The sequence below is a fragment of the Python bivittatus genome, unplaced genomic scaffold (genome assembly GCF_059951505.1).
Source record: "Python bivittatus isolate LINGU-HERP-01145 unplaced genomic scaffold, Pbiv_v1 ctg000020_np1212, whole genome shotgun sequence".
Classification (NCBI taxonomy): domain Eukaryota; kingdom Metazoa; phylum Chordata; class Lepidosauria; order Squamata; family Pythonidae; genus Python; species Python bivittatus.
In genome coordinates this window covers 53,022,250-53,046,518 of record NW_028277030.1, presented here as the reverse complement: position 1 = coordinate 53,046,518, position 24,269 = coordinate 53,022,250, and the positions used below count along the sequence as shown (strand labels likewise).

The window sequence follows — 24,269 nt, the reverse complement described above, 5'->3', positions numbered from 1 at the left end:
GTCACTTTAGTTAATTATTGAATATTTTATCTTAATAATGGTTTTGAAATCTTAAATTAATACAAAAAAGCTCCAATATATAGTACTGATCTAATGTCACCTTGACATTTTAATTTTATTTCATATTGCTTGTAAATACCTTTTTTATTTTTATTTATTTTTTCTGTTTTTCCCATTTTTCTGTATCTCTTCTTGGTAGTGTTTTTAAATATCCACTAAAATAAATAAATAAAATGAATAAACTAAAATACAGTCTCCCCCCCCACCAAAAAAAGTCTCCAGGAAGCCTGTCCTGAAGGGATATATAATAAATTGGGCCAAACCCTTTAACTCAGAGATCACCAGCTTTTTCTGGCAGGAGTTGTACTTTATGTCTTTTTTAAAAATAGATTTCTGTAGCATATGTAAAGGTGTAGCTTCTGTGTTCAGATTGAATAATTTTGATCTGTATTTTCTTTCCCTTTTTATCTTGTTTGCTTTCTGAGAGGTTGGTGAGTGCAAACTAAGATATATGCATTAAATTTTGAAATTAGAGGTGACTAATGTATGACCCTGAGCTACACATATTCTCTTCTATTGAATTAGATGTGTCTATTTTGCACATTTGGGGATATTTTGGAGGCATGATTTGGAGGCACAAAATGGGTACTGGAGATAATATTTACAACCTAACAGAACATGTCCAAGTTTTGACCATCTCTGGGTTACGAAAGCATGTGTGTTCTTCATAAGGGACCCTATGAAATCTGCCTTCTTATGGGTTCTTGATGATTTTTGAGCTTGGTTGTTTTCCTGCATATGTTTCATCATCAAGCTAGGTAACCTCAACAGTGCATGGGAGAGTGAAGTTTGCCAGCTGTCTATATATAATAACTTGCCCTGACAGCGGTGTAGTTTCTTCCTTGATAGTTTCTTGGTTAGAGTTTATTTCTTCTGCCAAATAACAATCAGCTGGAATTTGCCTCATAGCATATCGAATGGAAAAACATTAAAACAGGCCCAAGAGAGGCTCTGTGATAGTTAGGCAGGTCTAAAGTGATGAGGTACCTGGCTGGTTGCAAATTCTGCTTAAACTCCAGGACTGAAGAGTCTTAGGAACTTAATTATGCCATTCTATATACTGGGCGGCTTGCTGTTTAAGAAATGGTCTGGCTTGATCATAGCCCATGGAAATAGGCCATAGTTTCATTGTTAGCCTAACAGGATCTGCTCCAGCCCTAAGAGAGCTTGTCAGAGATTAGTAATATAGCCAGCTTAATTGGACCAACATTAACCAAAAATTAAAAATTGTCAACCAAGTGCAATTTGGTACCTTGAGTAGACTGGCCTCCAGCTAGAAAATGACATTTGAGATACACTTAGGGATCTGAAGCACTGCCCTCGGGAATTTGGATTGAAAAGATTTCAGGGAATACTAGCTGAGATTTAGACTTATACAAATGTTGAGACAGGGACTTAGCCTCCAATAATTTTGTAGTTGTAAGTGTGAAAGTCTCCTGAATAGAAGATAATTGCAACACTTCTCTGAAATGTCTGTTACAGCTTCAGCTTGTGCCTTCCTTACACTGAGGCATGGTATACTACTCCCCAGATATCTAAAACTTTTTACCTGCTCAATGGTATTGCTATGGATGTCACATTGGTTAACCTTAGGGCTTTTAGATCTCTGTCTTTGATAAATAATCAGAAGATCAATTAAGATTAAGATTAATCCATGCAGTACTGAGCTAGGGTCCACAGTGCTCTCCTGAAGTTGATTGTTACCTGTAATAAAACCACAGCATCATCTGCAGTTGTGTAGGTAAACTTTTGTCTGTTATTTTAGGAAGGTGAGAACTTACAAGACTCTAAGGAGTTATTGTGAAGACTAAAAAATGGAGAGAATACTACATAGTCCTACTTAACCTCTTTCTAGGACTGGATACTATTTGTAAGATGCCCCAAAGGGTTGTAATTTATTTGCAGGCTTGTGTTCATACATCGCTTGTAAATAACTAAGAACAGGTGTTATCCATCCTAGAGACTTTTAAGTTTATCCCAAAAGATGTCTTTTGAGATGAAATCAAAAGTGCTTTTCAGCTTCACAGCTGCTACATGCATCCTGTTCTAAAGCCTGCTTATTCCTTGGTCAGAATATCCTCTTGCTCCAACCCATCCTCAGGTTTTCCACAGAGATACTTAGCATATAGTTTATTATGCTCAGGAAGCTTATGGCTGTACGTGAGGAAGATCAGTGGTCTAGCTTACTAAAATAACAGACAAAAGTTTACCTACACAACTGCAGATGATGCTGTGGTTTTATTACAGGTAACAATCAAAAAACTATATTTTTTAAATATAGTGATGATTATTGCTAATTCCCATTCTCCTAGAATGAGTAGCATTTTATCTATGAAGCCAGAATTTGCACCCCCATTCAACATTTCCATTTGCTTTTATGAGCTTTGTTGGGGGGATACAATCACCTCCAAGAGTCTTTCAACTGTGCCATCATATTTCTGATCTCAGCAGATGATATAGCCAGCCACTCAGGAAGAGGGGCATCAGATCAATGTGTAGGTATAGCAGGTTCATCCCAAGTGTTGTAAGCTGCTTGGAAATTCTCTCCCCCCACCCCACCCCACCCCAACCCAACCCAACCCACAAAGAAGCAGGAATATGAGAGACCTGCTGTACAAAGATTGTAATTGAGAGCCTAGTAGCAATATGCCAAAAAATGCTGAGCCCTTAGTTGTAACCTCTAGTATTAATTTCTGCCAGAGAGCCATTGGTGCATCTCTCTTTCTGTGCTTCAGAGAAGGCCCATTTATTTTCAAAAGTCCATGGGGGCAGCTGACAATGAGCTGGCCTTTAAGGCTTTTTAGGTTGTAATGAGTTGTGTGTGTTTTTAAAACTACTACTCATTCCTGATTGAACTAGCTCTTGGATTTCAATCTGTACCAGTATACCTGTATGGAGTTTTTGATATTATTAATTAGGTGCTCCAATATCCTATGGATAATCCTACACTAATGGTCCATAACTGAGTTCTATATGGTGGAATAGTTCTTGAACTGACCAAAACATCACTTGAACTAAGCAAGTCAGTTGTACTTGCTCACATTGCTTGATCTGTACATCTCCAGTCTCAAACTCAGTATGAGGTTGGAACACAGTCTCACCAAGGGTTGGACTATGGTAGAAACTAAGAGTTAGAGTCAGTGGAAGGTAATTACTTTCCAGAAATATACATATCTCTAGATGCCCATCTGCTTTACTAATTTAAGGGAATCCATTATGTAAATAGTCACATCATAAGGTCCCATTCTAGCATTCAGTTTGTCCCTGATAATGGTGTATGCTGACCAGTTATGCCTTTTCTGCAGTGCCAGTTGTACACAGCCAGCTTCTGATAACAAAATATATTTATTGCAGTCATAAATCTTTCAGTAAAGTAACCCAAAGCATGCTACAAACTCAACACTTCCTGCATAGGAAACAGGCACAAGAGCTTACTTTAGCAAAAGAGTCTGGAGAATCTTGAGTTCAGGAAGACCCAAGAACAGTCTGTTTCCATTCTAAAGTTTCAGGTAATCCAACAACAGCATACAGACAGAGTCAAAGTGGTCAAGATGTGAGAAGAGTCACCTAGACCAGTACCACTTATATCATGAATTAAGACAATTCAGCACTTTAATGTCCTGTGGGCACCAGGATAGGGGAAGGTTAATTCTCCAGCCTTTTTGTTTTCTGAGAAAAGCCCTTCTAGAGGGTTAAAAAAAAAAGTACAGCAGTAGAGAAGCTACTGCAGGACAGCTCTGCTTTTGCACTGTCTTTGCACCTATGCTGTTTTCCTGGAGGACTTAGTGGCTGCTTAATATAAGCTGGTTTTTTGTTTCAGTTTAGATGACATACCAGACAGGGATTAAGCTATTATATAACAAACATTGGATCAGTTTGTGGTTAAGACATTTCTGCTTAACCACAGTTTATACTACAATGCAGATAGGCAATATTTTTGCAACTGTCAGAATCCACAGTCTGACCATGATAGTTGAAAACTGATGGCAGAACTAGATATTTTGAGATGGGTGTTATATAAAAATTCTAGTATTAGCCCTACCATGGGCACATCAGGTTAAAAAACAAAAGTACCCAGAAAATTCCCTCCAAGCCTTACCTTCCTACAACTTGGTGTACTCCAGATATGTTACAGGGATAACTCAAACAAATTATGTTAAGTTGCCTTGAATGTTTATATATGCAGAAAGGTGGAGTACAAATTTAATAATAAAAGTCACTAATATTTCTCAGCTGGCACGACCACTGGATTGGATTTGTAGTCACAACACATCTGGAGGACACCAAATCAGGAAAGCCTGGTATAGTCCCTTCAGCCATTCTGTGATGGTGATAGTAGTCTTTCTTTTTTAAAATCCTCCACTAAAATAGTGGAGAGGAAAGAAAGAACATGCAGAGATATAAAGTCTAGCAGATTATACAGTAACTGTAAATGTAGTTTCACAGAATGAAGAATTTTTTTGAATAAAAGTCAGGCAGGCTATGATTCTCTCTCTAGCTTTCTGACTTCCATTCAGAAGTACTGTAGATGTTTCTAACCATTAATATTTCAATTATTGGGCAAGTTAGTAGAAGGCACAATAGCTGAGAAGGCTGTTTTGATATGTGATTATCAGATATTCTAATATGCACAGTATCATGAATGCATTACTGTAGGCTCCATCCATATGAATGTCATAGCTTTCAAAAGAAGAACTTACCAAACCAAATTCATCCCTGAATTCAGGAAGTAAATTACTGATATGGAAATGTGAAGAGTCAGTGGTTAACTGCAGGTGATAGACACTACCAAGTAACATAATAAGGATAAATGTATGTATGCAGCTACTGTACCAAAGTATGAAAAGATGAAGGATAGCTTGGTTGTTTCCTCTCCCTGACTATGATTTTAAGTGCTGAAGTTTCTGTTGGTAAAAAGTTTAAAATCTGAGTTGGGTGGGACAAATTTAGATAAAAAGAATAAATGAACTAGACAGAGGAAAAGGTAGAAGTTAGCATAGAAGACACCAAAAGCTGTTACTGAATTTGGTTCAGAATCTGGATGTTGTTAAGGTTGGATAAAGAGTAGCTTGGTGTGCAACAATATCTGCTTTGAACATGCAGAACAGTTTTACAGGCAGCATAAAGAAGGAATGTGACAAAGAAGCTGATGCAGATAAATGGGCAATAAAAATGGGATGAAGCTTGTAGAAGAGTTCTATAAACCAGGAACCCAAGAACTGTGAAATGAAATAGAAACGATTGTAAAGAGCAGCTCGGTAAGTGCTTTTAAAACTCAGAGGTTTTTCTAAAAAAAGCTGTGAAAAGATAGTTATTGAACGACGACCCTTCTCAGTGAGCCTAAATAGTTATTTGTATCCTGGCTGAAATGATTTATGTGGAGTTGATTTTGAAAATGATCTTTTTATGCTTAGAAAGCTGCCAGATACCTAGGCTGCTGATATGGGAGTGAGGATTCAGAATCAGTTTTGCTCTGTAAAGTTCTGTTACTCTAACCTTTTATTTCATAAAGAACAGAGGGTATTCACTTTGTTGATTACAATATGTAGGTTATAGTGTACGTGTTTGGCAGGAGTAGATGTGTAGCATCTCAAATCATCCTAACATATTAGTCAGACTGGCCATCAACTCTCAGATTATGGACAACTAATCTCACTATTTGTTTTATTAGCACGATTAATTATTTTTAGTATATATTATTTTATAGTTGACTTCTGATATAGATAGGAACGTGGTAGTAAAATTTAGAAGCCTGCAGCCAGATGGATTAAAGTGTTGCTAAGGAAACGGACTTAGAAATGAAGCATCAGGAGAATGTCCACAGAATATCATGCTGTTTGGAGCTGGTATTTTAAACCCATGTAGACAGATAAATCAGAACTGTGAAATAGCTGACTTTTGTAGGCATCTTTATTTTTATTTTTGTCCACATATTCACTTTTGGAGCAAGCAACATTATGCAAAGTTCAGAATCATAAAATGTATTGGCTATAAAAGATCTTGGAGGTCATGAAGTCCAATCTACTACCCAGTGCCAAAATCCACTATTATAGCAACCCTAACAAATGAACATCCAGCCTCTGTTTAAGCAAGCCCAGCCAAGGAAGGTTCACCACCTCCAAAGGCAATCTGTTCCACTGTTGCGAAGTTCTTACCAATAGGAATAGGTTCTTTATGTCCAATCCAAATATCCTTCCTTGTAATTTAAACCCACTTTTTTTTTCTCCTGCGTTCTGGAACAACTCTAAATAGTTCTGTCCAGTCTTTTACAAGATGGCCATTCAGATACCTGAACCAATTACTATGTCTCCCCACATTCTTCTCTTCTCCAGGCTCAACATACTCAACGCCTCCAACTGTTCATTATAGGTTTTTTTCTTCCAAACATGTTCCAGTTTACCAGTGTCTTTTATAACACGCAGTGCTCAAATGTAGTCACAATATTCTAGGTGTGGGCTGATCAATGCACAATAGAGAGGGACAATGACTTCTCTTGATCTTAGTAGAATACTTCTGTTGATGCAACCTAGAATTGCATTTACTTTTTTTTTTTTTTTTGCAGCTGCTTCACATTGCTAGCTCATATTCAGCTTGTGATCCATCAAGGCACCCAGATTTCTTTTGTACATACTGCTATCTAATAATGTGCCCATCCCCTCAGCATTGCTTTTCTTACCCAAATGTAGAACTTTGCATTTGCTGCTGTTGAAATTCATCTTCCTCGTTTCTACTCATTATTCCAGCTTGTCAGGATGCACCAGGATCTTGAGACTCTCCTAGGTGTCTGCTATTCCCCCATTTTTGTGCCATTTGCAAATTAGATCATATTTTCTGACCCCTCCTTGTATTCTTACCAAAATCTCATGTCGGAATTCTCATGTAATCTTCATGTTTAGTAGGTAAATCATTCTTGCCTTTTCTAAGAAACTTAGGATTTAACAGATTTGCCAGTTTGACAAGTTGGAAACACAAAGTTTTAGACAGAAAAAAAACTACCAACAGTATAATAAAATAGAGTTATGTCCTGTAAGGCCTAGATAAGATCTCTAGATAAAAAGTCAATAATAGACAAATCCATAAGCAAATAAGGCATTGAATCCTCTGATGGAAATGGTAGTTCTGGGGGCAGAAATATATTTAACTCTTGCACAGAACAGTTGTACTGCAGTGTTTATCCTTTGTGTACAGGGAACTTTAGTGGTTTGAACCTAGTCTTCCTGCTACAGATGGGGGAATAAATGATAGTAGCATATGGACCCCACCAAAAGGATAGTGAGAGACACCCCTGCATACAAAAGAGATACACTGATATTTATGCGTTTCAGAAAAGGGGAAGAAATGATGCATGCTTGAATATTCATGAGTAATAGATCTTGGATTACTTCCTGCCCCTCTGCTGTCTACTTCAAAGGAAACAGTTGTCTTAGTGAGAAGAAACAGGTCAAAAGGAGGAGGCAATTTAGGGTGCCAAATGCCAGGAAGAAGTCATCCTTCACTGGCATCTTGACAGATTCCTGGGTTGCCATAGATATGTTCTGATAAGATTTACAACAGGCTGGTGTGAAGTAGGTGATAAGCCAGCTCCAAGGCTATTGCAAATTCCTTATGTTTCAATTTGATTTAAGCAATCCCATTCATCTGAAAACTTACTTTCCTCACAATGTGTTTTTGTGATTTGAGCCACTACAGATAAATTAATGTTTGTTAAGTGAATGTTTCTGATTTTTAACTCTACAGTAATTTTTGAAACTTTCTTTAAAAATGGCGAGGAAGGCCTTTGTGCAACTTCATGTTGTGCGCCAGTTGCGTCTGTTCCTGGATCGTGAGGCTCAGCTCACAGTTACTCATGCCCTGGTCATCTAATGAATGGACTACTGTAACACGCTATACATGGGGCTCCCCTTGAAGAATATCTGGAAGCTTCAGGTGCAAAATGCTGCAGCATGGGCAGTTTTGTGTACCCTAGGAGGACATACACCTCTGCTCCATGAGCTGCATTGGTTACCAGTTTGCTTCTGGGTACAATTCAGGGTGCTGGTTTTGACCTTTAAAGCCCTACATGGCACGGGGCCGGGTTATCTGAAGGACCGCCTCTCCCTGATTACATCTACGCATCCCATCAGATCTGGCAGGAGAGGCATGTTGCGGGTCCCATCTGCTAAAGAGTTCATTTGATGGGACCCAGGAAATGAGCCTTTCCTGCCGTATCACCTGCCCTTTGGAACATCATCCCCCCTGAGGTGAGATTAGCCCCAACCCTTATGGCCTTCTGGAAAGCCCTCAAAACATGTTTTTTTCATCAGGCCTGGAGATCCCCTGGCAGCCTGCGCATTGACTGCACCCCATATAACATTCTGATTTTAACCCTCTCACAATCTTGTTCTTATTTATGTTTAATTATTTAAGTGGTTTTATAATATGTTTTAATTGTTGGCTTTATTGTACGCCACCCAGAGTCACCTTGTGTGAGATGGGCAGCCATATAAATTTTATAAATAAAATAAAATAAAAATGTAGTCTTAACATTTGAAAAATAAACCTACAGAGACTATATGTTATAAAATGAAATAGAAACACCAAGTGAATAAATCCTGTACAAAACCTTTTTTCCTATTCTTAGAAATGTTATGCATCTCATTATAGTTAAATGTGTAAAAAGATTAACATAAGATAAAGGAGTCCACTGGAGTTGGGCAGCCAATAAATTTAAATAAATAAAATAAATGGTGGAAGAATAACAGTAAAAATGTCAAAATCAGTAACCAAATTTGATCAGTTGTGGTTTCCAGCTACAAATCCTTTGGAATAATGATTTAGGATCTGCTCAGAACTACTTATGGCATAAGATCCTTTTTAAATATATCATAAGTAATCAAGAATTTGCTATAAAATAATTTATAAATGGCAGTATTCGCTGGTAATATTATTGCACAGTATATAAATTGCAATCTTCCTAGATTGTGTTGGAGTGTGGATAGCAACACGTACACATATTGTCATCATTGGTAGAAATAACCAATTAGTCTGGCCTTTTGGTTAGATTTGATTGAAAAATTTGCAGAAATCAGGAAGATTTTTGATAATTTATTAGCTGATGCAACACAAGAAATTAATTCCTGTTGTGAGCTGCTAATTGATTATCGCAAAACACTGAAAAACTGAAATATATCCTTCTGTTGATCTGTGGCATTTAAAAATATGGGAAATTGTATTGGCTTAATAATAAAACAATAAAGAATTATATATCCTTTGATCTGTTGCAAATATTCATGTTAGCATGGGAGACCAAATTTTTGCTGAAATGAACCTTCAGAGCATAAGGCTATATTTGTACATTGTAAGTTTTAGCTAATGTACATAGCAAACAACCCTCCCAAAAGCAGAAATTCTAGTGACCATCTTGCTTCTTGGTCATATAGAATTGCTACAGCTAAATATCTGTTTGAGTAGTACAGCCATACAATACAGATGGAGACAGTTGCATTGTTTTTTTCCAGAATCGATTAATGCTTTGGCCTCCTCTCTCTTGGCAGTCAGGAGAATGACACCATGTGAATGTCTTAACTCATTTCACTGGCATAGTCACATGTTGTCACACACATCTCATTGCTATACGTGAAGTCCTTGCAGCAGCTCAATGTGTCTGTCCAAGTGTAACAGATGCTATTCTTCGTTTTCCAAGAAAAGTCAGATTTTTAGATATTTTCCTCCTGATAATATTGCATTCATTCCTATGCCATCTTGTTTAGTTGAACTGAAGGGGCAATTCTTTAACATTGAGCTTTATCTTAGGGGCTCCTGAAGAAGAATCTCAGCAGTGCATTCTAAGCCTCTGTTTACTTCATTTACCTTTCGGGTTATTTTTACTAATTGACTGAAATGTCCTCAATCATATGTTAGAAAGAATTAAAACACATGAACATATGGACTTTCCTTATTTTTTGTATTTGGCATTCTTTATCTGAATCATTTGTTCCCCTTATGCTTCTTTTTACAGCAGTCCCTTGTGGACAATTGCTATTACTATGTTCCTTTGTCACTGCTTGCTGAATTATTTCATCCTAGGCCTTTTGTGGGCCTTCTTGCCAGAAATGTTTATGGTAAATAGTAATGTATTGTAATGAAAATAGTGGTACAATGTCTTTTTCCCCACTGGTTGTAGATCTTTGTCTAAAGCAAACCTTGGCTGAAATACATCTAAAATTATTTCCTTTATCTCAGTCCAATTTTGAAATGCTTCTTTGCTGTGGTCATAGTAGTTATATGCCTGTTAATTATTAACATTAGCTCATGCTGTATTAGCATTAATATTCAAATAAAAGTGAACTGAGGAAGAAAGATGTGTTGTATATGTGAGAAGAAACAGAATTCTCACAGCAGAGTGATTTTAACTGCAAGTGGAAATGGATTTTACTAAAACTAATTTTTTAACTGTAAAAGAATGTCATGAGAAAATATTATTACATAATCAAATCTGATATTTCATCAGAGTGATCAATAATAGCTTTCTGTACTTCATATTTCTAACATCTTATCACTGTTCTTGAATGTAATAGTTGATTCCATATGAAAATGAAAGCTGAAAAATGTATTCGGATTGTGAATAAAATAATATTGACTATCAAGATAATTACTTAGTATTTAATTATTTGTATATACTTACTGCTCTTCTACTGCCATTTATATTTCATGTAAATGCAAATATACTTGATTGTAGGAAAGCACAAGCATTATTATTATTCTTTAAAAACCATATGGAATGAGTATCTTTCCCCCAAAAATATGCATATGAATTTACCTAGTTTTTATTTGGCAATCCTATGTACTTACTCTGTGGCTTCACTGTGGTATAGGATACATATGTATATCAGCAAAAAAATATGCATGCACATAAGAACCTGTAGAAAAGCAATAGCCTTTATAATGAAAATCCCAATAGACAGCCTTAAGAATACTACCAGAACCAGCAGCAGCAAACAAATGAAGCTAAAAAGGGAAACAGTGTTGATGATTACCTCTCAACTTGATTATCTGAAATAATCTTATTTAATATAAGAGAGTCTAAAAGTTCTCTCAGAATCTTCATCCTCAACCACTGCTATGTTTCTCCAACATTTTAATACCAGTGGTCCAGGAGATTCTTCCTCTCTCATCCAAGGGAACCTCAATCCACTACCCACCCAGCACCATCTGTAACCTGCCCTATTGATTTGTTTGTATGCATCTGGAAATTCAGCTGTATCATGTGGTTTCACCAAATAATGCTCTAAGAATTATGGGTACTTTATCATATAATTCCTTATTCTCTCAGTGCTTATGTGTATGACCTTATGCTTGTTCTCATGAAAGCAGAAGTACTTTCTCTCATTACATCCATTTCTACAAATAAACCAGTGAAATAATGTTAGTGCTATCTAGAAGCTTAGATCTGACCATTTTTTGTGTAACCAGTCTGATGCTTTTTTTCTGAAATGTGTCCATATTCAGAGATATCTATAAGTTACACAGGTAATGTCCCTAACTTAAGCTCTGTTGCCCTGAGGTAGGTAGGTAGGTAGGTAGGTAGGTAGGTAGATAGGCAATTGTCCTCTTAGAAATATGCATGAAAGAGATGTTTGACTGTAGCAATATTTAACTTATTCCTATGAATTTATTTTCTTTATTTCTGACCATTCCTAGCCCACAGTACTCATCTAGTTGGTGTAACAGATGCTTTTTTTATAACTTAACCTGCCTTAACCTAGTCAGGTACAACGTTCACAAGATCAGTTTGAGTGGGCAGCTGGCCTATTTGCCTAGCTTTGTTTTCTTGCCTTACACAGAAGGAGTTGTCCTCCTCCTGTCTGTTTAATGGGCTTTAATATGTCTTAGTCCAGCAGGTCAAATTTTGAAGAAGTCTTATGGGTAACTTCACAGTGTCTACAATGGAGCGCTAATAAATTGGCTTCTTTGATGGGTTCTGTAGTTTATAAACTACCTTTCATGGAAGGGCAAATTGTGAAGCCTCACTGCCAATTTCCCCAGGAATCTGAATACAAGTACAGATGACGTCAAAGTCCCATTTGAACTCATTTGACTCAATTTTCTGATTTGCCATTTCACAGAAAAATAACTGGGTAGTTTCCCCAATTCACTCCTAAGTCAACTTATTTCACTAGATTTATTTTCCCAGACTAAAAAGTTGATCACTTTCAATTCACAATATGCATGCTTCCTGGCTGTTTAGATCATCCTCACCACATGTGCGTCTCTTTCTCTCTCTGGATCACACCCCTAAATTCATCTGTTTTAAAAAAAACAACAGCGGCACATATTTACATGCCTATCCATTGACAGAAATGCAGATGTGGCTATCTTTCACATAAATGCCCTTCTCTTCCCCACCTTCTTCCTCAGCCCTCTAGGCTCACTGACCAGGTTCTGCCAACTAGTTCCATAGTTGCTTCCCACAAGCTGACCAAGGATGATACAAAAAGGGTTTTCTTTTCATTAAAAGTTTAGTTAGAAGACCATGATTAGTGGTCATCAGTTTCCTGTCCCTATAGGCACGCTTAGAGATATTTTGGGAAAAGTAAGGTGGCAAGCTGCCGCAATCCAGTTTTGCTTTAAAATTACATATATCCAGTTAAACATTTGATAATGCTGGATAACATGGGAAACGTTGAGGAAATGTCCATAGCAATATCAATACATTCAGTGATATGATGATTTGTTTTAACATTTTAATTTCTATTTGATTTTTCAGACCAAAGCACTGCCATGAAGGGTGAAAGTCTACCTTCCCTCTTCTGGATATGTCACTATAATTTAGCCAAGGGCCATGAATCATGACACCATCTTATTTACTAAAATGCCTTGAAGTCTCTTTCTCTCTCTGCTGAAGTGATGGCTTTTTCTGCAACGCTGACACCAGCTCATTCCGTGTCATTAAATTCAACTTTTATTGTCTATGAAAATGCCCATGCCAATATTTCCACTCCATTGATCTTGGTCCATAAGGGCACAGCACAGCTACTGAAATACCATTTGGGTGCCATGGTTACTACTGAGGCGACTCCTTTGACAGTCAATAGTACACCTGCCCTCCTGTTACAAGGCTTCACAAGCTTGAGTCTGCCGCTCCAGATCATTCTTTCTGCTGCCATGATATTTATTCTCCTAGTTTCTTTCGTTGGTAACCTTGTTGTCTGCCTTATGGTCTATCAGAAGACTGCAATGCGATCTGCAATTAACATTCTTCTAGCTAGCTTGGCTTTTGCAGACATGCTGCTAGCTGTGCTGAACATGCCTTTTGCTCTGATAACCATCATCACCACTCAGTGGGTTTTTGGGGATGTCTTCTGCAGAGTCTCTGCCATGTTCTTCTGGCTGTTTGTCATCGAAGGAGTTGCCATACTACTCATCATCAGCATTGACAGGTTCCTTATAATAGTTCAAAGGCAGGACAAGCTGAACCCTTACCGAGCAAAAGTCCTCATCGCTGCTTCATGGGTCACAGCCTTTGTTGTGGCTTTTCCACTCTCTGTGGGGAACCCCAGCCTACAGATACCTTCAAAAGCACCTCAGTGTGTATTTGGCTACACTACAAACTCTGGTTACCGCGCCTATGTAGTAGTGGTGGTTTTGGTCTCCTTTTTCATTCCATTCCTCGTAATGTTATATTCTTTTATGGGCATCCTCAATACTGTACGGCACAATGCAGTTCGTATCCATAGTCACCCAGATAGCATATGCCTCAGTCAAGCCAGCAAACTTGGTCTCTTGAGCCTCCAGAGACCCTTTCAAATGAATATTGATATGAGCTTTAAAACTCGTGCCTTCACCACCATACTGATTTTGTTTATTGTCTTCATAATTTGCTGGGCCCCCTTCACCACCTACAGCCTTATTGCCACATTTAACAGCCACTTTTATCACAAGCACAACTTTTTTGAGATAAGCACCTGGCTCCTTTGGCTCTGCTACCTCAAGTCTGCTCTGAACCCGCTCATCTACTACTGGAGAATCAAGAAGTTTCATGATGCGTGCTTAGACTTAGTGCCCAAGTACTTCAAGTTTTTGCCACAGTTACCTGGTCACGCTAGAAGACGTATCCGGCCTAGTGCTGTTTATGTGTGCGGGGAGCACCGGTCAGTAGTGTAAGCCTCGCAGCAAATGGACATTTGCTCTTTTCTGATGTATGCCTGTTTTAGTGGGTTTTTTTTAATGGCTTCTTTAGCTGTCAGATTTATATTTTTTAGAACATGTTTCAGTGTCATATTCAATTTCAAGAAGGAGATATCTGTTGAGCTTTGCTACCAGAATATATCTATGCTATATTGTTGACTACATACTAAAGAAGCTCTGTATACGTGGGGGCAGAATTTTGTGTACAGGGCAGAGCTTCCTATTACAACAGTTTTTGCTGCTGAAGAGATGAGTTGAAATGCCATTTTTCTCTTCCGCAGACAAAGCTGCAGCAGCGTAAGCTTCAAAGAAACCCCGTACCAGTTGCTCAGTTCTTCCCTTCACATGTATGTAGCTCTTTGTAGATTGTTGCCACTGCCTGCCAGGTTCGGTGGTAGAAAGGAAAACTCATTTTGGATGTATGTCAGGTTTGATGCTAAAGACTGCTAACCATTTCATTTCATAGTAGATTTGTTAATGCTGCTATTTTATGGTACATTTAGGTGAATACTTAACAGGTTTTTTTTTTCAAAAAATGTTGCTGCTTTATACCACCATAGATGAGCCAAAAAGTTTGCATTTAATTGATTATTTGCAAGAGTTGCAGTAACATTAAGGGGGGGGGGGAATATATTCATGCACTTTAAATAAAACTGGGTGAAAGGGAGTGAGTGAAGGTGAGGAAAAGTTTGGTCACCGTTTGCATTTTTGTTTCTGCAAGGTTTTTATTCTTCCCCCAGTTTTGCAGTGTTTCAGAATGATGCTGTAACATTTGTTTTCAGAACTATTTTATAGTCCTTTTTTAGTTTACTTGAATGTCAGAAGTATCCAGTGCAAATTTATTTAAGTGAAGATACATAAATAACATTTATTACAATCCAGAGGAATTAAAGTGCTTTAAGTCCTTCTAAAGCCAAAAAGAATTAAACTGAACTCCAGTTATTTAAACACATGAGATTTGTCTTATGATTTCAGTGGGATGTATATATGCTGGATTATAAATATTCTATTCCATGAATTTAGCTCCCCAAAAGAATAATTGATACTGCCTTTTTTTTTTTTAAGCATATAGTCATAACTTATATGTAAGCATACCATGGAAATGTGGACTCTTCCCTTTGAATACCAGATCCATGTTATAAACTGTTTTGAATCAATAGTTAATTAGAAGAGAGGCTTGAAATTTTGTTCTATGATGTTCAAATATATTTTTAATTTATAAATTGGAGCCATACACAGTATACAGTTCCTTTGGCAGAGAAGTTTTTTTTGGAAAAGGTTATTTGACTAAACTAGGAAAATAAAGAAAAATTTCCATATTTTCTCTCCCTATACCTACAAATTGATACGTTATCTCACTTGAATTATGAAAGTGATTTATTTTTACTTTCCTTTCAAGTCACACCATATTGTGACGTTGCATGACCAGCTATGCCTCTCTTGAAATATCGTCTGAAATTATGTTCCCATTTAGGAAAAGCTGAAAAAAATGAGTAAAGATTTTTCTCAGGAGTATTCATCTTAGTCTATTACATTTGAGCAATGTACATGTATTAAAGCTTGTGTCAGTTCTGCTGTAGGTACAGGGTGTTTTCTAAAAACACCCTGTTGTTATTCCTTTGCATAACTAAAACAACTACTTATGCTGGAAGAAAGAGTGCATTTCTTAATTTAAATCATGCTTTTAAAAAGTTGTATTATGGCAGAAAAGGTCATGGTCAGAAGTAGATTTGTTAATTCAGAATTGCCGGTTCAAGTGAACTTATAGCAAGCTAGATTTATTTCATGTCTAAAAAATGACCTAGTTCCTTAGTAAATTACCATTGCTGTCAGCAACCAGGAACATTGTTTTGTCTTCCAGAGGAATGCAGTTCTTGAATACCTTAAATACCTGACAAGAATCCCCAGGGTGGAATGAATGGGAGTGGGGGCACACCATGGGCCTTACTCTTCAAGATCATATTATTCTCTCCCTTCTCACCCCTATAAGTTGACTTCTGAGCTAGAAAAGCTTATCAATGTGGAACTTCCTTTATGCATAGGCTTCCTGGCTTGTATTCCTAGATTCATTGTGTGGACATTAGTTGGTAGGACTAGACTGTTCAGATGACATGGTCCAGTTGCCTTTTCAGTTATGGACCCTCTTCATGTAAATAATGCATGCAAGGGAAATAGTTACAAGATGAGATAATGCATTTATAATCATCTTCAAGAATAACTTCAGATAAAATTATATTTAGAACTGTGGGCATTCATGAGTTTCTGGAAATTAAAACATAGGAAGGTATAAAGAAAAATAACCTTACTATTAATGTTTCAACTATATTGGGATATGTTTTATACAGGGCTGGAATAATCAGGGCTTTCATCTGTTTGGCTAATGTATCATGTCAATTGGCCATCCCCTTTCCATTATACAGATACTTTAGAAGTACTACTTTTAGCAGTAGATCAATAAATTTTTATATGCAGAGACGTTTGGAACAGCTTATTCTTTAAGCTATGGAAAGATTCTTAACATTAAATGGCAGCTTATGGTATGCTCTACTATAAATGGGTACTTCTGTTACCTTTTAGAAAAATCAAAGAGATTGGTTATAATAGTTAACCAAATTGTTACTTTGCTTACTACTATTCACTACTAATTGATCACATTGATCCAAAGCAGCCTTGATGATAAAGAAACATTGACATCATGAGCAGAAAAGCAAATTTCACATTTGAATTTCTATATATATTCTTGTACAGAAAGCATTTTTCTAATATATTATCCATTCCTGAAATACATGATATCTCCTCAGACTTTAAACAGCTGTGTAGACCTAAAAGGACAATGTTGACTTGAAAATAAGTCCCACTGCAGTGTGTCTCACTCCAAGGTAAGTGTGCCAAATGGTGCAGTTCTCTAGATAGACAACACTTCTGGCTTTTTTGGAGGATCTATCATAGCTGTGTTGCTCACACATCTGGATTTATGTCTAATGCAAATATGCTAATTGAGAAAAATCAGCTTTTGTTTTTTAATAGCTTGGAAATGAGGGAATCTTTGCTCCAATTAACATGTCAAAATCAGAAGAGCCAAGGCAAAAGTTCCAAATTTCTCACAATACCTCATAATCTGTTTCCTCTGCTGCTTCTAGTCTTTTCACTCTAGTTCTTCCCATTTTGTTGCTTTTGGAATGGCCAAATATCAAGAATCTAAGAACTGTGTGTCAGGAAAACTTTTAATAGGGAAGGAAAATTAATCATGCATAATGTTTACATTTTAGATCATTTCAGCTTACACTAAATCACCACTGGCTCTTTTAATATACTGTTGTTTTTGAACAGTGCCTTTTAATTTATATAGATTTCTATATCCTCCTACACTTGAAAATCCTTCACTTCAGCTGGCAATCGGCCTCTTCATACCTGTGTCCATATACTCTTCTACAAAGTTTACATCCATGGTTAAAGAAACATGTATAGGAATTGGTTTCAGAAGGCAACAGTACTTTAAAATGTATCTCAAATGATTTATTAAAACATTCTAGATAAAAGCTTATTATTTTGTTCCTCCTTTTAAAATATATATTTTTGCTTAAACTTGGAAATGAAGAGGGCAGGGTGCTGAAGTAGGTAAGATATATTTTTTAAAATATATATATTTGTAGTTATTTAAACAGATTTGTCAAACTGTCACATTTGATATAAAAATCTGTTGCTAAAAGGAGTTTCACTGGAAATTCATGAGAGATGTTTTATACTCTTTGAGGGGATTTCTTATTTTATGGAAGCTTTTATGTTTGTATACTGAATAATAGAGTAGTTTTCCCCCTCTCCCTTTTCTTCCCTTCTGTGTGGTATTTTTATAAGATTGTTTTTTAATGAGCTTTATATAAGTTGCTGTCTGTTTAGTTCTCTTTCTCTCATGCCATTATGCAACATTATCCTTGTAAACAAATGTATTCATTTATTTTTGCCATATAAAAACAAAGCTCCACATTGTATAGTGGTTGCAGATGAAAAAGTGATGACTTCCTTAACTCTATTTCTTTCTAGAGTTATTATTAGCCATTAATGAATTGTTTCCTTTCTTAAAAACAGACCTCAGATGTATAATTTTAAAGTTAAACTTGACCTTGACCTTATATGTAATCTATATATATTTTTCCATGGAAATAATTGAAGCAAACAATTATTATGAAGACAAACTGTTTTTCTGTAGCAGTTCATAGGGAAATGGCTATTATAACTAGCTATGTCTATTCTTGGAACTATCAATTAAAAATGTTTGGTGTATTGGTTGAAAAATCAGAAGCACCATTTTAAAGTCTTTTCATATGAAAACGAATGTTCAGACTTGAGGGTTTTTTGTAGACCTTCAAAAATAGCAATGAAAAGCTTCAGAAAAGATCATGTTATGTCAAGTGGGTGGAAGAAATGATAGAGAATGTGAGCGCATAGAAAATTTCTGATAAAGGCAGCAAGATATTTAGAGAACAATGACTCATTCCAGTTTTCATTTTTAATGTGAATTTCTGTGCAAATAATTATGAAATGTCTTGTTTACACTAGGCTGACAATGTGGAGTTGTCCAGGTTGTTCAGTTGGGCACTTTGTGTAAAAGAGGGGCATGCAACTTTTTTCTTGATTGAGGGCCCTATGTGGTCTTTGAGTGATACGGTATTCAAGCAGAGGCTGCATTCCAAGAAGCGGTGGGAGAAGCCACAACAAAAATCAAATTTGACACCATTTGTATTTAAGTTTAATTAAAATTAATTATAATTAATCTAATTATTCTCCTGTCCTTATTTAATCCTTTTCACCTCTCATTACAATTACAGATTGGTAACAATATCTGGAGATCTTGGGATAATTTCAGATCCTTTAAACACATATGAACATACAAAATTGCTTTATACCAGGCCAGATCATTTGTCAGCCTAGTTTAGTATTTGCTATTCAGTAACTAGGCAGTGGGTCTTCAGCAGTTCACATCTAACCTTTCTTGGTATCAATTTTAAATGAAAATGCTGGAGATTAAACCAGCAACCAATTGTTTCAGAGTACATAAATTACCACCTTTTCGGAGTATAGAGCAGCCCTTTTGAAACAACAGTCTGGAAGAAATAATTTAGAAATGAGGATAACAATAATGACACATTATCCCAGCAGCGTCATATATCTGAATAGGTTCCATAAAAGGGAGTTAGACATAGTGAGAATGTATGTCCCATCCACTAGGAGAAAGCTGTTTTTTCTTCAACATTATTTAATAAGTTACATCCAAGACACTGTTGTAGAGCCAAATTGTTTACCCAAAGAAGATTGTTTCACCTAAAAAATATGTTATTTATAGTTAAGAAAATAAAAATGATTAGCAATGAACAATATACATGCCAAAGCTTTTATACAATGTGATTTATTTTTCACACAATACATTGACCTTTATGACTCACTCAGCTTTCCATTTATGTGAAAAATTATTTTCCAGAATATCCCAAAAGATGAGAAATATTCAGTAATAAAATGTAGCTTGTCTTACAAGTTAGGAAAAAGTTGAACTGCTACAATCTAAATCCACAAAATGCAATTCATGTGTAGAAACTCAAAAATCTTAAAAAGTTTTAATACTGTAATATAGTAGAAAATACCAATACCAATTGAAGGGAGAGATTCAGGACCATTCCATGTCCCATGCTAAAGATCAACTCCACTGACTTATTTCTGAACTCTTTCTACTGCAGTTGGTCATTTTAAGAAGTTCTGCCTTAAGCTGAGATATACCCAAGTTGGCTTGTTTTCTGTTCCTTACCAATTTTTTCTTTTGAGTGATATGTTTCTAAGCCTATGGACAAAGGCTGTCCTGTTCTAATTGATCTTATGGGATTTTTTTTTTTAATTTAGGAGATGTGCTTTGAATGAATAATTATCTGATAACATGAGCTACTTTATGATGATTAAACCATACTGTGTCCATCCTATTTCTATACTTAAGGCACCATTTCTGTGATGGAATGGAATTATGAAGGGTTCCTTGGGCTAGGCCTGACATCAATCTTCCCAGACTGAAACCTCATCTCCCAAAGTCAGCCAGCCACAACAGTGTGAATTCCTCAGGGAGGTGCCAGTCTCATCCTCTTGTTCCTCCCATGCTCTTCTGGAGGGCTAAGAAAATGTTTATCTCTCTGAGCCTGGCCTTCATAATTCCATTCCATCACAATTTCCCACTTTCTAAACACAAGTGTGTATCCTGTTTTCACAAACAAGTTTCTATTAGAGTTGTGATAGGTTCATGCCAAGCAAGGAGGATTGAATGAGAATATTTTTTTAATGAAAGCCTTATTAAAGAAATTGTGTTGTCAATCAATATTTTATATTGTTGAAAGTGGGATCTATGCCTGCCAGTTTTGAAAAAGCGCATGATCTATCCTGTACTAAAATGGTCACCTAGAGGATGCCATACATGTGAAACTCATTCAGCAAGATCATGCTGCCTTGGTACAGTTGATCTGGAATCCAGTAAATCCCTTTGTTGTAAGTAGGCAGGCTATGCCTTGGCATTCTCTTAATGCCGGATGTGTTCCATTATGGTTCTGACAAATGTCTATTCTTGTTCAACCTGGGATCTTCCAGATAATGTTGAACTGCAAGTTCATTATACATCTTAATACATTAGCAGGCTGGGGATCAGAGGAGTTCATCAACATCTGGACAGTCATATACTGCTATTTCTAAACACTTTTTAAAATTATCTTCTTAACTTAAATGAATTATTTCATATTTCTTTCATATGAGTTGGGAATACCTCATCATGCATGGAAAGCATTATAATAATTTTATTTGTAAAGAGGATCTAAAGATGTCTTGTTGGTATTGCTCCTGGAAGGTTGATTCTGTGCTGATCCTAATAAGCATTCTCAGAGGAATTCATTATTTTGAAACACATTCCTAATATGACATGTTTTGTGCATTTGAAATTCACACTAATTTCCACAAAGGCCTCCATTGCTAAGCAACAGATCTGTTATCTCTGGAGGGCAAAAGCTATAGTACCTATATCATAATTAAAGCTAAAGGAAATATATTATCCCTTTCCAAAGCAGTTAAATCATGCTAGAATGTGCTCTGCTTTAAATTTAGCAGTTAACAATTTTTTGTAACAATTTTTTCTCTATGGCAAGTAGAACTGCAAAGAGCAGAAGTGATTATACAATTTGAAAATAAAGCTTGCTTATAAATCTGCCATTGGACAATTTCTGTGAAGTTGTGCAACGGGTGAATATATTTTAACTCTTCGATTGGAAAGGCCAGCAACAAATCATGGGAAATAATGTAACATATTCTCTGACTGAAGTGGGAAAAGATCTCAGAGCAAAAAGAGATGTAGGTCTGTGTGATACTACATGAAAGGCAGTGAGATAAAGCAGAAATGATGGTTATATGAAAGAATGTGGCGGAAAACTCAAAAAACAACAACTGGAAAGGATCCAACAATTTTTTTTCTTATAACTAAAGCTAGCAGATTACAGTGAGTCACTGGTCTCTTGCAACCAGATAAGCCAAGATCAAGAGTCCCAAAGTTACATAGCTCTTATATAAAACATTGATCAAAAACAGTTCAAGGATGCACACATTCTATAGAGATCTCAAATATATAGGATACAGGAAAGAACTGCTTTATAATTGATAAAGATGCACGATAACAAGAAGGCAGGAATGGGTATCATTTAAAGTGTGAAAACATTGGCTGCAGTAACATTATTTGAAATGCAACATCAATATATCAAACACTTTGATATATGATAGCTGCCAAGACTCTAATTGTTACCTAACAAGCTGACCCTGTACTTAACTGAGGAAGGAATAGAAATAAGGAGGCAATCAGTACAGATCCTTGAATCTGCTGCATTTCTCCAAAGACATACATTCTATAGGTATTTGGAGTCCTTGGCAGTACACTGGCACAAATATATAAATAATCCTACAATTATTTCATTATTATTTCATCTGCCTGTCCCACTAGATCTAGCAGAGTGGATATGTTACAGGTTCCATTATCTCGGGAGCTATGTTTGGGAGACCCTAGGAGGTGGGCTTTCTGTACTGTGGAACCCACATTGTGGAACCTTCTCCCCAGAGATGAGATCGGCCTCATCACTCCTGAATCTTCAAAGGTCCCTCAAGACCTGGTTATGTCAGCAGGCCTGGGGACCCCAGGGGACAGGTGAGCTAGTGAGATGGCTCTATTATTAACGTCCCTTTGCTTATTATTTTCCTTTTCTGTTTTGGTCCTGTTTTTATAGCTTTTAATGTTTTTAATAATTACTAATATAATGGCTTTATGTAATGATTGTTTATATATTTATTGTTTTATTGGATTGTTGTACACCACCCAGAGTCACTTTTTGTGAGATGGGCGGCCATATAAATTTGATTAATAAATAAAATAAAAATTAATAGAAAAATTAAAGAATATGTGGCACATTGGTTACATTTTATTTATTTGTTTATTTATTTATTTATTTATTTATTCATTCATTCATTCATTCATTCATTCAATTTATATAACCGCCCATCTCGAACCAGTGACTTATAAAGTTAACTACTAGAAGTATAACTAATGTTTTCTTTTTCATTCTTATTCCATCCCTCCATATTTTCCTCTGTTTATATTTGTCCCCTAAAACTCAAACTCATATGGAGAAAGAGCTTGATAGTGCCAGGAGAGTCTTCTCCTTTATCTTTACTACAAGTACAGACTAGCCATGAAGAGCAGGGGAGACTAACCTTGACACAGGATGAGCCACAAGTAAAACGTACATAAGGATCAAAAGTGTTAATGTGGGAATAAAGATTAAAAAAAATAACCTTTTTCAGTAGCAGATATCATCAAGAAAGATCGGGTAAAAATGACCGAACCCAACTCAGAAAATCACCAATGTCTGCGTCTTTATAAAATGGATGCAAGAGGATGAAAAATATTTTGTTGGTGAAAAATATCAGCATCAGTTTCCACTCTGCTATACTCATACTCGGCAGGTGGAGTTAACCAATTTGCAAACACCACCCTGGGAAGCAAGAAGGTAATCTGAGGCCAGGCGAATATTGAGGCTAGTGTGACCAATGCCTTCAGCATCATGGGTAGCATGAGGATAGCGTCACAGATGCAGAAAGTGTCTCTCTAATTCTGCTGGTACATTTGCAATAGTATTTTCCAAGGAAATAACTTGTATAAAGGAATTGTATTCCACTAAGGATTTGCTCCATGTTTAAAGTAGTGTTTAAAAGAGGCACTGATGTCATAACATATAGAAATATCAGGAAAAACATAACAAGAGCAACTGCCACACATTTTCCAGGCAGTATTTTAGAGGCCTCCTTATCACACATCCAATAATGCCTTGCTGTGGTCAGATAGGCATCAAACAATTGGAGATACACACCCTTATTATCAGGAGTGATAATTTCAGCAGTGCAGTCTGATTTAGTCCACAATTCTCAGTCCAAAATATATCCTGTAGTGTTTGAATAAGCCACAGCCAGTACAAGTTGACTGATTAGGGTGTATTTGTGCTGTCTTCAGGTGAAGGGAAGGGAAGAATTAGTACCAATTATCACGATCTCAGTATAAAATATTGATATGATACCCATAAAGGAGATGGTTTTTGCAGTTGCAAAAATTTCACTGAGGAAAGGCTTTTGAAATTATGTTTGCACCCTAGGATCTTTACACACGGGAGAGGAAATTAACAGTGTTGGCTTCCTAATAAAGAACCAACTGCATGTCACCATGAAGCCAAAATCCTGAGAAATGTGGTTTTGTTTAATGCAGAGATGGCGGGGCAGTCTGAGAGTTACTCAATGCAGAGGGAAGGCAAATTTGTTTTGGTTTAATATGCAGTATAGAACAGAAATTGATTTGGGGAGGCTCTAAATGAAGCAGCAGTTGCAGTCAATACACTAGGTTGGTCTGAATGGCTGATCGAATAGGAACAGATCCAACAACTAGACTGATTACTTGCAAATGAAGATACATTCAGCAAAGTCAACCGTAAGTT

The 24,269-nt window shown here is 36.5% G+C and overlaps 1 protein-coding gene across 1 annotated transcript; it reads left to right on the top strand.

Moving 5' to 3' along the window:
* The first annotated feature begins 12,820 nt into the window (after positions 1 to 12,820).
* On the top strand, positions 12,821 to 14,412 carry GPR63 (G protein-coupled receptor 63). Its single transcript, XM_007433071.2, has one exon. It carries the CDS (start codon positions 12,946 to 12,948, stop codon positions 14,200 to 14,202), a length of 1,257 nt encoding a protein of 418 aa, XP_007433133.1. The 5' UTR covers positions 12,821 to 12,945; the 3' UTR covers positions 14,203 to 14,412.
* Positions 14,413 to 24,269: the final 9,857 nt, after the last annotated feature.

Excerpts from the sequence above, each read along its gene's own strand:
- GPR63 (XM_007433071.2), top strand. The coding sequence starts at position 12,946 with ATGGCTTTTTCTGCAACGCTGACACCAGCTCATTCCGTGTCATTAAAT.